The following is a 15,103-nucleotide window of genomic DNA, read 5'->3' on the forward strand; positions in this document are numbered from 1 at the left end:
TAGCTATGATACGAGGTTCTTACTTCTTAGGAGAGAATGATTTGTCTGTTGAAGGTTTTGTTATGTTCTTTTTTTCACCGGAGCAATTGTGCGCCTGCTTGTTGGTTTTTATACAGTAAACATTGTAGCGACTCTTACAAAATTTCCTTCATACTCTGTTTGTGTTTGGAAGATACATGTGCTACAATTCCAAACACAAACCAGAGTATGAAGGAAAATTCTTTTGCAAGAGTTGCTATAACGTCTACTGCACAAAAGACGACAAAGAGGAGCACAATTGCTCCCGTGAAAAAGGTAAAAGAACAAAGCTCTCGACAAACAACTCATCATCTTCTAAGAAAGAAGAACCTCTACCTGGATATTTTAAGAATTTGTTGCATACTTGAATGCAACCGTGTATCCTACGAAGGTGGCTTTGTTATTTTGATTCTATGAATTTAGTTTTCACTTGTTGCTTAGATTTCATAGCTTTGATAGCTCTTACAAGAAATTAAGCAAACAAATAGAAAAAGAAAACAAGAAAACAAGAAATTAAGCTAACAAATAGAAAATAAAAATTAAAATAAAATCAAAGCATAAACATTTATAACTAGAGCAATGAAATGCAAAATGAGAGAGCAAATAAGAACAAGGTCCATTAGGTAGATATATATTGGCACATCCTGTGACAATCCGTCCCTAGTTCTACGATTTTATAAATTTTAAAAGTGTGAATTTACGAAAATGCTCTAGAGGAAGGTTTTGACTTTCGTTGATCAACGTATAGTGAGACATACTAAATATTCTTTTAGCGTATTTCTGAAGTACTCAACGATACGAACGCGTAAGCGCAAGCATAAGTGAATTTGGAGTTACGGTTAAAGTTTTTACGGAGCTACGAACCCGAAAGTATTTTGAAGAAATAACTATTTTAATTATATTATATTATTTTATACTACAAAATTATTAGGCCACATGTGTGTGGCTGGGAGGAAAAAAAGAGAGAAAGAAATAGAAACTGTCGAATGGCAGCAGGAGGAGGAAGAAGAAGAAGAAGAGAGGGAATCGGGAAAGAGAAGAGGAGATGAGGTGACTGACCAATGAGGACCAAGAGAAAGGAGAGAAAGGAGAGGAACATGGGGAAATCCACCCAGCCAAACCGGGTCATTTTGTGACCCGCTGCTTGACCCTACTACAGAAGTGATTTCCGACGCCTTTTCAGACGATTTCTCCAACGATTAGAAGCCACACACCACCTGGAATTGACCTAGCGCTCCTTCCTCTTCCAATCTCATAAAAAAACCGAGTTAAATGAGTTTGATTTCGGGATAAACTCACCGGCGGGTTCATGGGGTTACGGCTCAAATTCCTCTATTTTTGAAGTTAGTACAGTCGACCACCACCATCAACATACTCCTTTTGAGGTCCGGAACAAAGCCCAAACAACTATAGGGGCGGCGGAGCACCGGAGGTGATGGATCGAAGCCACCAATTTCTAAGGTTTCCGACAGGTTTTAGTGAAATTGAGGCTTTTCCGGCCAAATTGGACCTGGCGACATGTATAAATCTTTCTCTACTCATTGAGATCTTCATTGTGGCAAAATTTGGAAATTTTTAGAAATAGTTGGATTTTTCGGCGAGTCGGGGCAGCCGGCCGTCGTGTACGGCGGTGTGTGGCGGCGACGCATGGGCTGAGGCATCCCCTGACCTTCCTAGATTAAATTTGATTCTCTAATTCTGTATGTGTAGTACGATTGACGAATTTCCATCATTTGAACCTAGTTCCATTAAGGTCCGTCACTTGACCATTTTATGAATCGATAATTCGATCGTTGGATCGTCACCAAACTTTAGTACGTTATTATATGTAATATTTGAGGACCATAGAAACTTACGGATTGAGAATCTGACGTATGGATCTTCTCGAATTGGATATGTAAGTTCGTAAAATAAAATGTTGATCGCCACTTGAATTGGCAATTGGCGGAGATCCAACTGTTGGATCGTAATGAAACTTTAGTATGATGTTTTAGAAGCACAATGTGGATCTTTGGAAGTACGGACCAGAAATCCGAGATGCGGATCTTCCGGATTGAGTTACGTAGCAGAGTTTTCGTATCGACGAGGATTCGTGGCAAGTCTTGGTATTGGAGATTACCTTCGATGGTATGCTTTTCAATCCACTCTACTGTACTTTACTTATGCTATGACGCCACATGTGAAATGGGTTCATTCCCGCTCACAACGCACTCTCGTATTTAGGCACCTTTAGGTTTAAATTTATTCACATTTTCCATATCACTACATTTTATGGTTTCGTCACCTTCTAGGTGTCGGCCAACACAACTCGATTTAGAGCCTTAGTGGACAATCTGGGTCAGGATGTGTCACATCCAAATGCAAAAGACATAACTCTTCTTGCAGTCTGCATGACTTTGGTAGGTAAGAAATTTTGTAAGGAAGAATAGCAGCCACACAAGAGTTTGAATGAAACTAACCATTTGACTCAAAGCACACCTTTTTCATGATTTTATGGAAGAAAATAAAAAAGCATCACACATTACTGCAAACATGTATATATATGGCTCGTTTGAAAGTGTTTTTAAAATAACTAAAAACCGTTTTTATGAAAGTGCTTTTGGAATCAATCATTAGGAAAAATGCTAGTGTATCATGAAAAATCATTTGAAGTGCTTTTTGCAAAAACGCATAATTGGTGCTTCTTGCAAGAAGCACTTCAAGTCACTTTGGAGCCCAAAACACTTTCACTAAAAGTGTTTTTAGTTATTTTAAAAACACTTCCAAACGAACCCAAACTCAACAGACTAAACACTACTAGGTTTCTTTGTCAAGGTTTCTTTTCTTTCAACCAACAAATAAATCTAGACATGTACAAGTATCCACTTATAAGTCGTATGAAGGATCTCCATAGCGGACTTTCTTCTCGTAGGCAATCGCCCTAGAGCACCTATAATTGGCCACTTGGACATGTTAGTTCATTATGTTAGTCAAGATATCATTTCACCTCAACAGTCATATTACGATATGTGTCGTTACAATTAAACGAGATATGTGAACATTGTAAAACAAAAACATTTAGATGAAATTAACAACAGATAAACAAAAAATTTAGGCGTTTTATGTGCGTATTTAAGTAATTCCTTCTCAATGAGCTTGGAAACCCACGAATTTGTATCTGATCATTCGACATAATTCGAAGTTCGCAGCGAAGGAATTGTCACAAAGTTGAAAACTTTCATGTGGAGCTCGAATGATACATAAACAAAACAAAAACTTTTTTTTTTTTTCTGTCCAAATCCAAAACTCAAGACTTTCTTGCTCTCCCTTCTTCTCTTATCATATTGGTGATCTTGATCATAATGTTGAGGATTTCTTGGTCTGCCTTCATTTATCATATTAATTTTTAGCCGTTAGATCTTTCACCCAACAATCAAGATTTAATGGCTCAAATCCCCCAAAATGAAAAAGAAAGGAAGAAGCCAAGTTATTTTGCTTTGAGGATATGTCCCCCAAAATGGGATATGGCCACACTGAACATCGCCGGAGAAGATTGAAAACCAGATGTTTTCGGTTTCGGCTAAAAATTTTCCCAGTTTAGCGCAGAAGAAATGTCATGAATTTTTATTTTCTCAAGCTCCATTCTAGAAAATCGTCTCTTAACAAAAAGGTGGAAAATTTGTTGCATATATAAACTCTCCATTGAGCTTCCATTGTAAAACAAAAAAAAAAGGATACAACGCATAAAAGTGACAGAAGTAAATAATACATAAGAAGAAACATAACAACTTTTTTACAACTGCAAAGTAGGCACGACCCAATATGGAGGTTGCATGGTCTTCTCCAAAAGTCTCTTAGCCTCTTGGGTGTAAGCCTGCGAAAAGCTTCGACTTTCAATGTTGTACACGCCATAATCATCATATATGCGGTTCTTTGGATAACTGTTGATACGATCAAAATCATAGTTGAAGTATATGCAATTTGGCAGACATCCTGAAAAATTCAAGGCCTTGACAGATATCGAAAAGTTATCGCCCAAAAATAGAGCAACATCACCTAAGGTTTCTGTCTCAATCCACTTGTACTTGTCAAAATCCAATTTAAATATCCTAACTTCCTTTGTCCAACGACCACCATGATCAAATTCAACAACCCTTTGAACCATCAACCATTCGTTATCATCTAAAACCACGATATATGTCTTTACTTCGTATTCGAAATCTTCCAAGGTATCGCCAGCAACCAATTGTTTATTAGAGATGGATTGATCAGTAGTAATATCAAAAGAAAAAAGTCTTCCCATTTGTTCAACAACATAAAACTTATCTCCAACATGAACAACATCTTGGAGAGAGCTAAATTTTTCATCAACAATGTAAGTCCATGATGAATCTTTGTTGAGTCTAATGAAAGCCAAATCATGACCAGTTGGCTCATATATGACCATAACAATGCATTTATCGGCCTCTAATATTGGATCTGCTGACAATGTCGCCTTATTTACAAACTCAGCCTTTACCCGGTCAAGCAGACGATCTGGACAAGCTAGAGGAGGAAGATGGATGATGGAATCTGCTCTCTTTTGCCTCCCTTTCACCCTTAAAAACGGATTTATAAGAGTCACTACTAAATCCATATTCATAGCTATTAACCATCCTTTTGAAGAACCACAGAGTCGCTTCTTCGGAAATTTCAGCTGCAAACCAAGAACCTGGTCTTCCATGGGGTTGTATAAATTCCACTCGGGTTTTTTAGGAGTTTGGATCAAGAGTAGCGGAGGATTATGACGACAACTTGACATCTCGTCAAATTTTCTTTTATTATCTTTTGCAACGCAATACCATGGCATACAAACAACACTGAATCGAATATAATCTAACCGTGACACTAAGTTCTCTAAAATTGAATCCAAAAGATGCATAGGAAGATTTGCCCAATCTGGCAGGAAGAAAAATTATATATGTTAAATCACATAAAATTGCAGACATAAATATAGATGTTTTATGCACGGGACAAACCACATCTTTTTTACTTTCAAAGAAAAACCCTATTTCTTTTATTTCAAGATATAAATAGTATGTATATATGAAACACCGTCAAGGTAGTCAGGCACTTGGAAAACAAATCAGTCACAAACAGAGAACGACGACTAAAAGTTGACCATAAATTTAGAATGCTTTAACCCTAAACACCGATATTTAATATCTAAAAACTGATATGTATCTAAAGTAGGATATCATGATATAACAAGGTAAAAAAATGTACAAAATAAAGGGAATTATGAAGAGAAAACACACCTGATGCCATGATTTCAAAACTGTGAACAAGTTTTTCTTGCGCAGAAGATTAATTGTAAATAATTGACTAATAGTCCCTAGTTATACATCCCGGCGTGTATAATCCATAAACTGAGTGAGTAGCAGGACTACAAGGATGATAAGGATTACAAACAAAATGGTCTTCAATATGAATTATGAAACTAATTGCCGACTGGTCTTCTATAAGAATTAGGATTTGTTTTCTTGTTTCAGTTTCTTGTGCTTAGACACTTTATTACTTTTCCCTTGTAGACCATGAAAAGTGTGTGATGCTCCTAAGTTCACACTTCACATGCTTTGAGTTTCTATAACTAAATTCATGCTTTGAGGGTGAGCCTTTGTGCAAAGGTTGCTCATTTGTGACCGAAAGGTCACAGGTTCGAGTCATGGAAACAATGTCTTTGTAAAGCAAGGGTAAACTCGTACAAGTTTCTTTTCTTCTAACCAACAAATAATTATAGACAAACATAATGGACTAAACTCGTACAAGTATCGACTTATAAGTTGTACGTCAACGAGAAGGATCTCCATACCTGACTTTCTTCTCGTGGGCAATCGCCCTTGAGCACCTATAATTGGCCACTTGGACGTGTTGTAGTGCATTATGTTAGTCTAGATATTGGTCCACCTCAAAAGTCATATCAACGATATGCGTCGTTATAATTAAACGACATAGGTAAACATTGTAAAACAAAAAAATTTAGATGAAATTAACGAAATGACTGAAAACTTACTGGCAATTACTGAGCTCAGTTGAAAAGTTACATGCTCCAGGCGAGGCGGGCACTGAATTAGGCAGCTTAAATCCTTCAGAAGCCAAAGGTTTAGAACAAAATGAACAGGATGGTGATTCCAAAAATATTGAATGTATTTCAGCTCCTGCAGGTGGAGACCCGCCGGGTAACCAATGCCTGGAAAGTGGGCTGATAAAACATGAAAGAAACCGTCCCGGCGTCTGCAAATCAAAGAACAAGAAAGAGCTTATCTTGCCTCGCCGTGCTTCAAAGCGACTAGCTGGAGTTGAAGTTGGTCCAGTTCCAGAACTGAAAACAAGTACTCGTGCATGTCGAGTTGCAATTAAACAGTCAGGGGATGGAGTACGCCATAAAACTGAAGGTTCTTCCCCTGGTGATTTGCCCAGTTGCGGATCCCAACAGCCTGATTATCTTGAGGTTGAGCCAGAAAAGAGCATACAAAATGTGGAACGAGCAATTAATGGTGCGAGAAGCAAAGGTGTGCTTCTGTTTTCCCATTGGGGGGCCGAAGTAGCCCAAAAGAGCATGGAGGAAAACTTGAAACCAATGATAAGGCTGAAGAGAAGCCAGGACTTCAACCAGACTTGCCTCTTGCGGATTTCTTCACAGATCCCTGCATTGCATTTACAATACTCTCACTGGAATAGGTTTTGACAATTCCGGGAGCAATGGTGAGCATTCTTCAGGGGACCTGGCAACTCCAAAGGTCGTCCTGGGGACGTAGAAGCAGACAATAATGAGCAGCGGGAAGCAGGAAAGTGGCAACCTTTTTATCCCAGAAGGCGGAGGGAAAGTTGGAAAGGATGATAGCGCTAGACAGAAGTCAGGATCCCCAACTGAGTTGCCTTTTGGGGGTTCATGGCCCTATCCATGCATTGAATTTGCTATAAAAACTCTCACTGGTGCAATCCCAGTAGACTACGATCCCCATATTGAGGAGTACTTTCAGCAGCAACTAAGCTCATCAAAAACTCAAGGAACAAGTGACTTGACCTTGAAAAATGTTGGTCTAGATAACTTCTGCCAAACGGATGATTTGTGCGAGCAATTCTGTCATGCTGAGGTCCCCATGCTTAAGAAACAAGCGCTTTCTGAGCCTCGACTCACAAAGAGTGGAAGTTTACATAGTTCCGGTAGATCAGATGTAAACCAAAAGGGGAGGCAGAGACACTGACTTCAAACCTTGTACAGCTTATAGAATTGTAGCAACCTGCTTCCACGCCCCGCTTTCACCCTCCCTCTAACCCTTTTTACTTTTCTTGTGTCGTCTTTTAGGAAGAGACCGCATTGGTGAAGTTTTCGCTGTTTGCATCTCTGTGTACGTGTAACACTAGTGTCTGTAACTTTAGTACGATGTATTCATGCTATTTTTCAATTATGTTAGCTAAGTTTTTCAGTAATTATGATTAAGATGTAAACATATACAGACTCCATTAATAAACCTGAGGCAAAGACCGTCAAGGAAAACAGAAGTTTTTATATGGAGATTGGTTGACATCCCGGAAAATTCGAAGCCAAGACGGATGTTGACTGATTTGCGCCCACGGAGAGAGCCTAGTCTCCGATGCCTTTTGGCTCAACATGTTGCACAAGGGCCGACTGATCATGATCATCGTTCAACACCAACTTATATACCTTAAAACTCACGGTGATAAACTTTGAGTCGTCAAAAACAAAATTTGTGTGACTTGGACTGAAACAAAGTTGACTTGGTCTGACCTTTTTGTTGCTTGGTTGTTTTTATAAATTTTCTTAATTAAGGGCCCAGTGTTCTTGTTGTACTCGGAACTGTTTGATTGTAATTGATAACTGGAGATTTTGGAAGTATCCTAGTATGACTAAAAACGATAATTGAAAACTAAATTCATAGAATCAAAATAAAATGGGGGTTTTGAACTTTAATCCTTGAAGAAGATTAAAATTCAATAAAAATCTGGTGTTAGATTGGATATTGATTTTAGTCCTCTAATGTGCACTTAATTCAATTCATATTACATTTTTGTTTTAATATTTAATAGATATCTTATTTAATGTCATTACATTAAAATTAAAATTTATTGTTATACATATTTTAATTCATTAATTTTATTTTACTTCCTCTAATTAGTGTACCTAAACGTTCGTATCATAATATATTTTACTAAATTAATTAGTGTACCGAAATGTCCGTACCTAAACATATTATACTAACTTAGTGTACCGAAATATTCATACCTAAATATATTGTAATGAATTAGTGACACATAAGAAAATATAGAAAAACATAAGTGTACTAAAAAATCTCTATGAAAATATTTTCTTATATAAGATACTTACCATAATGAGAATTAAAATTTATAATATTTTCATAAGATTTAATTTATGAACACCATAAAATTATAAATAAAACAGAGAAACATTGAATACATATGTTGACATTAAATAGAGTCTAGGGACTAAAATCAAATTTTAATCTTGTATAAAACATTTTTCTAAACTTTATCTTATTTAAGGATTAAAATATAGTTTTCTAAAATAAAAAAGACACTTTCTGGACCAAGGACCATTTCATCATCTTCTTTTGGACGGAATGGATCTTTCTTAACGTCCAGAGAACGAACGACCATTGGCGTGCTGAGTGGATAAGCCTTGTCCATACCAAATCGCTTTAGGATTTTTTTCAATGTAAGCTAATTGGTGGACCAAAATTCCACTAGCACAATGCTCGATCTGCAGGCCGAGACAAAATTTTGTTTTCCCAAGGTCTTTCATTTCAAATTCGTTTTTCAGATATTTAGTAGTTTTATTGAGCTATTCAGGAGTTTCAACTAGGTTCATATCATCGACATATATTACCACTATAGCAAATCCAGAGTTGGATTTCTTAATGAATACACAAGGGCAAATGACATTGTTGACATACCCTTCTTTGATCAAATACTCACTGAGACGATTATACCACATTTGTCCGGATTGTTTTAGCCCATACAATGATCGCCTTAATTTGATTGAGAGCATGCCTCATGATTTGTTAGTTGTTTTAGGTGACTTAAGTCCTTCTGAGACTTTCATATATATGTCAGTATCTAATTCTCCATATAGATACGCGGTGATGACATACATAAGTCGCATGTCAAGTTTTTCTGAAACCACTAAACTTATTAAGTAACGGAACGTAATTGCGTCCATTACAGGAGAGTATGTCTCCTCATAATCAATTTCAAGTCTTTGCGAAAAACCTTGTGCAACGAGTCATGCTTTATATCATGCAATCTCGTTTTTCTTGTTGCGTTTCCTTGTGAATACCCATTTGTAACCCACGGGGTTTACACCAGGTGGGGTTTGGACTACTGGTTTAAAAACATTTCACCTTTCCAAGGAATTTAATTCTGCCTGGATTGCATCTTTCCACTTAGGCCAATCTTGTCTCTGTTTACATTCATCAACAGAGCGGGGCTTAATATCATCACTTAATATGATTTCAGTGGCTACTGCGAATGCGAACATATCGTCGATGATTATTTCATTATGATCCCACAATTCATTAGTACATGCATAATTTATGGAGATTTCTTTGCTCTCATGTACTTCTGTCTCTTCAGGGACATGTGTCTCATCAAGGACATTTTCTTTTTCTGGATGTCCAGAATCATGAATTGTTGATTTGTCATTCATTCTCTCTTCCTGAATGATTTCATTTGGATTCAGCTGTACCCTTGTCTTTCTATTTCGAGGGGCTGAATCTTTTGAACCTGGGGGTTTACCACGCTTTAGGCGTGCACCAGATGAATCATACGCTGCCACTTTATTTTGTCCAACAGAGACATCAATTCTTGCAGGTGCATTTGCAGCTGGTATATGTGATTTTGTCACTTTCATAACATCATTAAATGCATCTGGCATTTGATTGGCAATGCTTTGAAGATGAACAATCATTTTTACTTCATTTTCACATTGAATGCTTCGAGGATCAAAATGAGGGATAACCTTTTTAGTGAATGGAGCGAAACAGATATAAAATATTACAATTTGAAATTTTCATCCCATGACTTTGAAAATAGGATCATGTTGTTTCCAAAGTCTACATTCATCTGCCAAGATTTTCATTCATCTGCCAAAGATTTCAATATTACTGTGGGCATTCATTACCCACTAGCATTTTCAACATAAACCTTTATAACTAGAGCAATGAAATGCAAAAAGAGAGCAAATAAGAACAAAGTCTATTGGGTAGATACCCAATATAGGCACATCCAAATGCAAAAGAGAGGACTCTTCTTGCTATCTGCATGACTTTGGTCGGTAAGAAATTTTGTAAGGAAGATTAGCAGCCACACAAAAGAGTGAATGAAATTAATCATTTGACGCAAAGCACACACTTTTCAAGATTTTGCGGAAGAAAATAAAAAAGCATCACACACTTTTATGGTTATATTGCAAAGATGTATATATATATGGCTCGTTTGACAGTACTTTTAAAATAACTAAAATTATTTTTTATGAAAGTGCTTTTGAAACCAATACCTAAGAAAAATGCTAGTGTATCATGGAAAATCACTTGAAGTGCTTCCTGTAAAAACGCATAATTGATGCTTCTTGCAATAAGCACTTCAAGTCATTTTGGAATCCAAAACACTTTCATCAAAAACATTTTTAACCATTTTAAAAATACTTCCAAACAAGCCCAAACTTAAGGAATTAAAGTTTCTTTTCTTGCAACCAACAAATAAATCTAGACAAACATAATGGACTCAACACGTACAAGTATCCACTTATGAGTCGTACGTCTGCAAGAAGGATCTTCACAGCAGACTTTCTTCTCGTAGGCAATCGCCCTTGAGCACCTATAAGTGGCCATCTGGACCTGTTTGTAGTTCATTATGTTAGTCTAGATATCGTTCCACCTCAATTCTCGTAGGCAATCGCCCTGAGCACCTATAAGTGGCCACCTGGACCTGTTTGTAGTTCATTATGTTAGTCTAGATATCGTTCCACCTCAAAAGTTATATCATGATATGTGTCATTACAATTAAACGATAGATGTAAACATTGTAAAAAAAAAAAAATTAGATGAAATAAACAAAAGATAAACAAAAAATTTAGGCCTTTTATGTGCATATTTCAGTAAATCATTCTCAGTGAACTTGGAACCCACGAATTTGTGCTTTCGACATAATTCCAAGTTCGCAGAGAAGGAATTGTCACAAACATCTCACTGGCAATTACTGAGCCCAGTTGAAACTTACACGTGGAGCTCGAATGATACATAAACAAAACAAAAACTCTTGTTTCTGTCAAAATCCAAAACTCCAGACTTTCTCTCCCTTCATTTCCTATCATATTGGTGATCTTGATCATAATGTTGAGTATTTCTTGGTCTGCCTTCATTTTTTATCATATTATTTTTAGCTGTTAGATCTTTCACCCAAAAATCAAAATTTAACGGCTCAAATCCCGGTATATATAATATACCTGAGCATAAAAAAATTTCGCTGTTAATCGAGGATGAACTGCCTGTTGGTTTTATGTTTTTTTCTTTCTTTCTAACTGTTGGTTTTATGTTTAGTTAAACAGAAATGACTGCCTACATATATGGAGTCATGCAATATTCACACACAGAAACTTGCAAGAGGTAGCATATACGAACTAGATAATTTGGTATTAATTTTGCTAAACTCGTGTAATTGACATCGGTAATAGAAAACTTGGAATCTCATCAACCTATGTACTATACATTATAAATACAAAAAAATTACAAAAGGAATATATTATAATCCAACTATGAACCATCAAGTGAAAGCAGTTGGTGCCATCAAGTTAATTGTGAAGCGGATTTGGTCCTCCAGGAACAAGCCGGTGTGAAACTGCATGGATCGGGTTGATCTTGTTCTTCATCATCGACTCCATAGATTTTAGGAACATAGGAAAATACTTGCTGTATATCGACTTCTGTTCTGTATCTCCATTAGAAGCTTGAGTAGTAGTAGTTATCGGTCGACAGCTGCAAATTTGAATCACTGATAACAGAAAAATGACAACTAAAATTGGGATTATGGGCTTTTGAGCTTTCATGGTTTGTCTGATAAGAAAAGCACAAGAGATATGTGGTAGTTTGTAGTGTTGGTGTTTGTCAACAAATCCTTTACACTACTCTATAAATAAAGGAGCACGTTTATCCACGTTTATCCAATTGACAAAAGTCGACTTTGCAGGAAGTCACTTTCTGCAATGTAATTGTAAGCTGGCCACCGTGCGTAGCTCCTATATGTTAACAGGCACAGTTGACTTATCCCCCAAGCTACAACTTTGTCTTAAAAAAAAAATTAGATGGAACTGCAAGCATATCAATCGATCGTTCTATGGTGAAATTTTCTTTCTCTTTTCCTTCGGGAATCGATTAAATTATGCAACTGGTATGGACTGTAGAATTACGTAATCCTTTTTTATTTCCAGAGTCTCTAGGAGGAAGTTGTGGGACAGATGCGTGAAAAATTTCAATCCATCCGGACTTTTTGTTGTTATGATTGCATTATTTTAAATACAGAAGATGAATTTTGACTGCTTTTTCGCGTGAATACGACGTGCAAGACGTGTAATTCATTCATTGCAGCATAAATTTGACCAAAATAAAACGCTTACTTACTGTAACATTACAGACAAATTCATGGTGTCAGCAAGCAGGTTGCTTATAAAAAACGACACTGAGATAATGAGATTGATCCATGGAAAAACAAAGTCGGTTGACATTTCTGTTTGTTTGCTTATGTATAAGATATGACCTAATCCATGTTTTTTATATGTTCATACATTTTCTTTCTCAACATTTGCAGCAATTGACTAAACACGGTTGTATTATTCACGATGCAAGAAAAAAAAAATGAGAAGTTTGAAATTACGAGGCCGGCGGTACGCAGTTTGGAATCTTGACCAAACTTGAAGAAATAAAATTGACCATGTAATCTGATAGCGAAAGTGGATCTGTCGATAAACTTGTTGACCTGGTTTTTTCTCAGCTCTTGAACTAAGAACACCGGCAATCAGGTGACTTTGAGATTCATTCATTTTGAGATTCATTCATTCATCCATTGTTTTCCAGTCTATTCTATAGCGCATAATCGAACGATCATCCAAAAATCGAGTAGTGTAGTGATTCAGCAGAGTGGTTCCGCTTTGATTAATTTCTGATCCATATATGCACCGAGTATGATGCAAACAAAATCATTAGACATTCAAAAAAAGGAATCAATTACTTTACATCTTCGATTTACAAAATTATGACACAATAATGCGATAAATTTAACTACTAATTGGTTCGATGAAAGAACAGAAGAGAGAAGAAAGTTTCCGTAAAATCTCCAGCAGGAAGCTGATTTTTTGAGCTTTCCTTGTTCTTTCCAAGAACCGAGTGTATGATCTGTGACATAAAATTCACTCAGTTGTGAAGTGGATTTGGTCCTCCGGGGACAGCTTTGTGAGCAACAACATTTATTCCGTTCATCTTCCTGTATCCAAATCCTGCAGAAGAATGAGAACCGGCACCAAGGCGCCGTGCAAAGAGGGACGAAAACTCGGCTCTTAGTCTTGATTCCGAATCCTTGCTGCCATGCCAGGACCAGGTGATGCGCCGGCAACTCGAAACATGAGCTAGTGCTAGAATCACAACAAAGAGCATAATCACAGGAGAGAGTTTACAAATTCTCATGACTCCAGAAACTTAGCTAGAAGGCTTGAACTCAAAGGATTAATTTATACGAAATTAGGCATGCTTTTGAATTGTTTTTTTTTTTCCATTTTTTTTTATTTGGAAGGAAAAGATGAGGCAGCCACTGGTATGATAGAAGCCAAAACTAACAATCAATCATATATATATATATATATGAGAATGCTTGAACACTCATTTTCTAATCATTGTTAGGGCTCAAGGAAAAAAAATGAAAATAAATAGATAATCCAATGAGAAAAGACAACACATTAAACCAAGAAGCTGATAGAAGCAAGCTAGCTGATTTGTTTGATGTTAAGATATCGGGAGGGACACGTATTGTTTTAGTACTATGTAAAAATTGTAACATTGTTATGAAGAAACAAGATCTGCTTTATAACCAGTTGTACGTAATGAGAGAGATAGATAACTGCTGAAGCCTGAATCCCTCGTTATTAAGGCAAGTCATTAAATTGTAGTAGCTAAGGGGCCAGGGCATTTAATCAATTGTACAACATTTTAAATACAGTACAGTTAAAAGATATGTCAATGGTCAGAAACTTCAACTGCCAGCAGTAGACATTGAAAGGTGATTGTGGTCCAAAAATGAAAAGACTGGGATCCTGGATTGGTAATATTTGGTTTTCAGTGAAAAAAACAGAGTACGAACGTGAAATGCACATTCAGAGCTAGAAACAAAATGCCTGCACAATGAAGAATCTGAAAAGAAAAAAAACAAAACTGTCCTCCGAATGAAGATCAGAAAAACAACTTTTGATGGAAGTAGCTTATGCTTGCTTCCACAGGGACACCGATTTTCGTGTGCCACGAGAAGTGGAAAACTTTGAAACAATAGGTACATAACATGTTTCTCCTGCCTTGAGAGACATCAAAATCCATATCTACGCGTATGGTTTCTTATGGGTGGCTTGTCGTGCCGTTAGGGTAATGCGTTGTATGTTCGAGTCGTGGTGCCGGTAGGGTAATGCATTGCCGTGCCGGAAGGAGAGTCTTTCCTCAGAAGGACAAGGTGCTCGAGTGACAACCAGCAATCTTTGATTGAATAATCAGTGTCATTGTAGTCTTGGATTGTTTACAATGATGTAGCATTGTGAAGGGACTACCCATGTGAGAGATGTTCTGAATTTCTAGCATTTTTGTTCTGAATGAACTTGATATGAAGTGAAATGTGGGCAGCCCAATTCCTCCGGGCCACAAGCTATTTTGCCAAATGACTCGAACCCTAAAGACATGCTTATCTCTCGAGAAGATATTCGACAGAGTTATCTGATTAGAAATGCTCTCAAACAAAGTGAGACCGCAAGAGGGCAGATGAACCAAAACATAAGGAG

The 15,103-nt window shown here is 36.9% G+C and overlaps 1 protein-coding gene across 2 annotated transcripts; it reads right to left on the minus strand.

Moving 5' to 3' along the window:
* Positions 1-3,656: 3,656 nt before the first annotated feature.
* LOC103440119 (uncharacterized protein At1g65760-like) lies at positions 3,657-6,780 on the minus strand. Of its 2 annotated transcripts, none has more exons than XM_008378791.2 (2): positions 6,050-6,780; positions 3,657-4,935 (listed from the first exon to the last, which is right to left on the minus strand). In XM_008378791.2, exon 2 carries the CDS (start codon positions 4,916-4,918, stop codon positions 3,791-3,793), a length of 1,128 nt encoding a protein of 375 aa, XP_008377013.2. In that variant the 5' UTR covers positions 4,919-4,935; positions 6,050-6,780; the 3' UTR covers positions 3,657-3,790. The 2 variants fall into 2 exon arrangements, with proteins under 2 accessions (XP_008377013.2, XP_070681081.1); XM_070824980.1 differs by having other exon boundaries at positions 5,849-6,780.
* Between the last annotated feature and the right edge of the window lie 8,323 nt (positions 6,781-15,103).

The sequence above is a fragment of the Malus domestica genome, chromosome 07, assembly GCF_042453785.1.
Source record: "Malus domestica chromosome 07, GDT2T_hap1".
Lineage (NCBI taxonomy): Eukaryota > Viridiplantae > Streptophyta > Magnoliopsida > Rosales > Rosaceae > Malus > Malus domestica.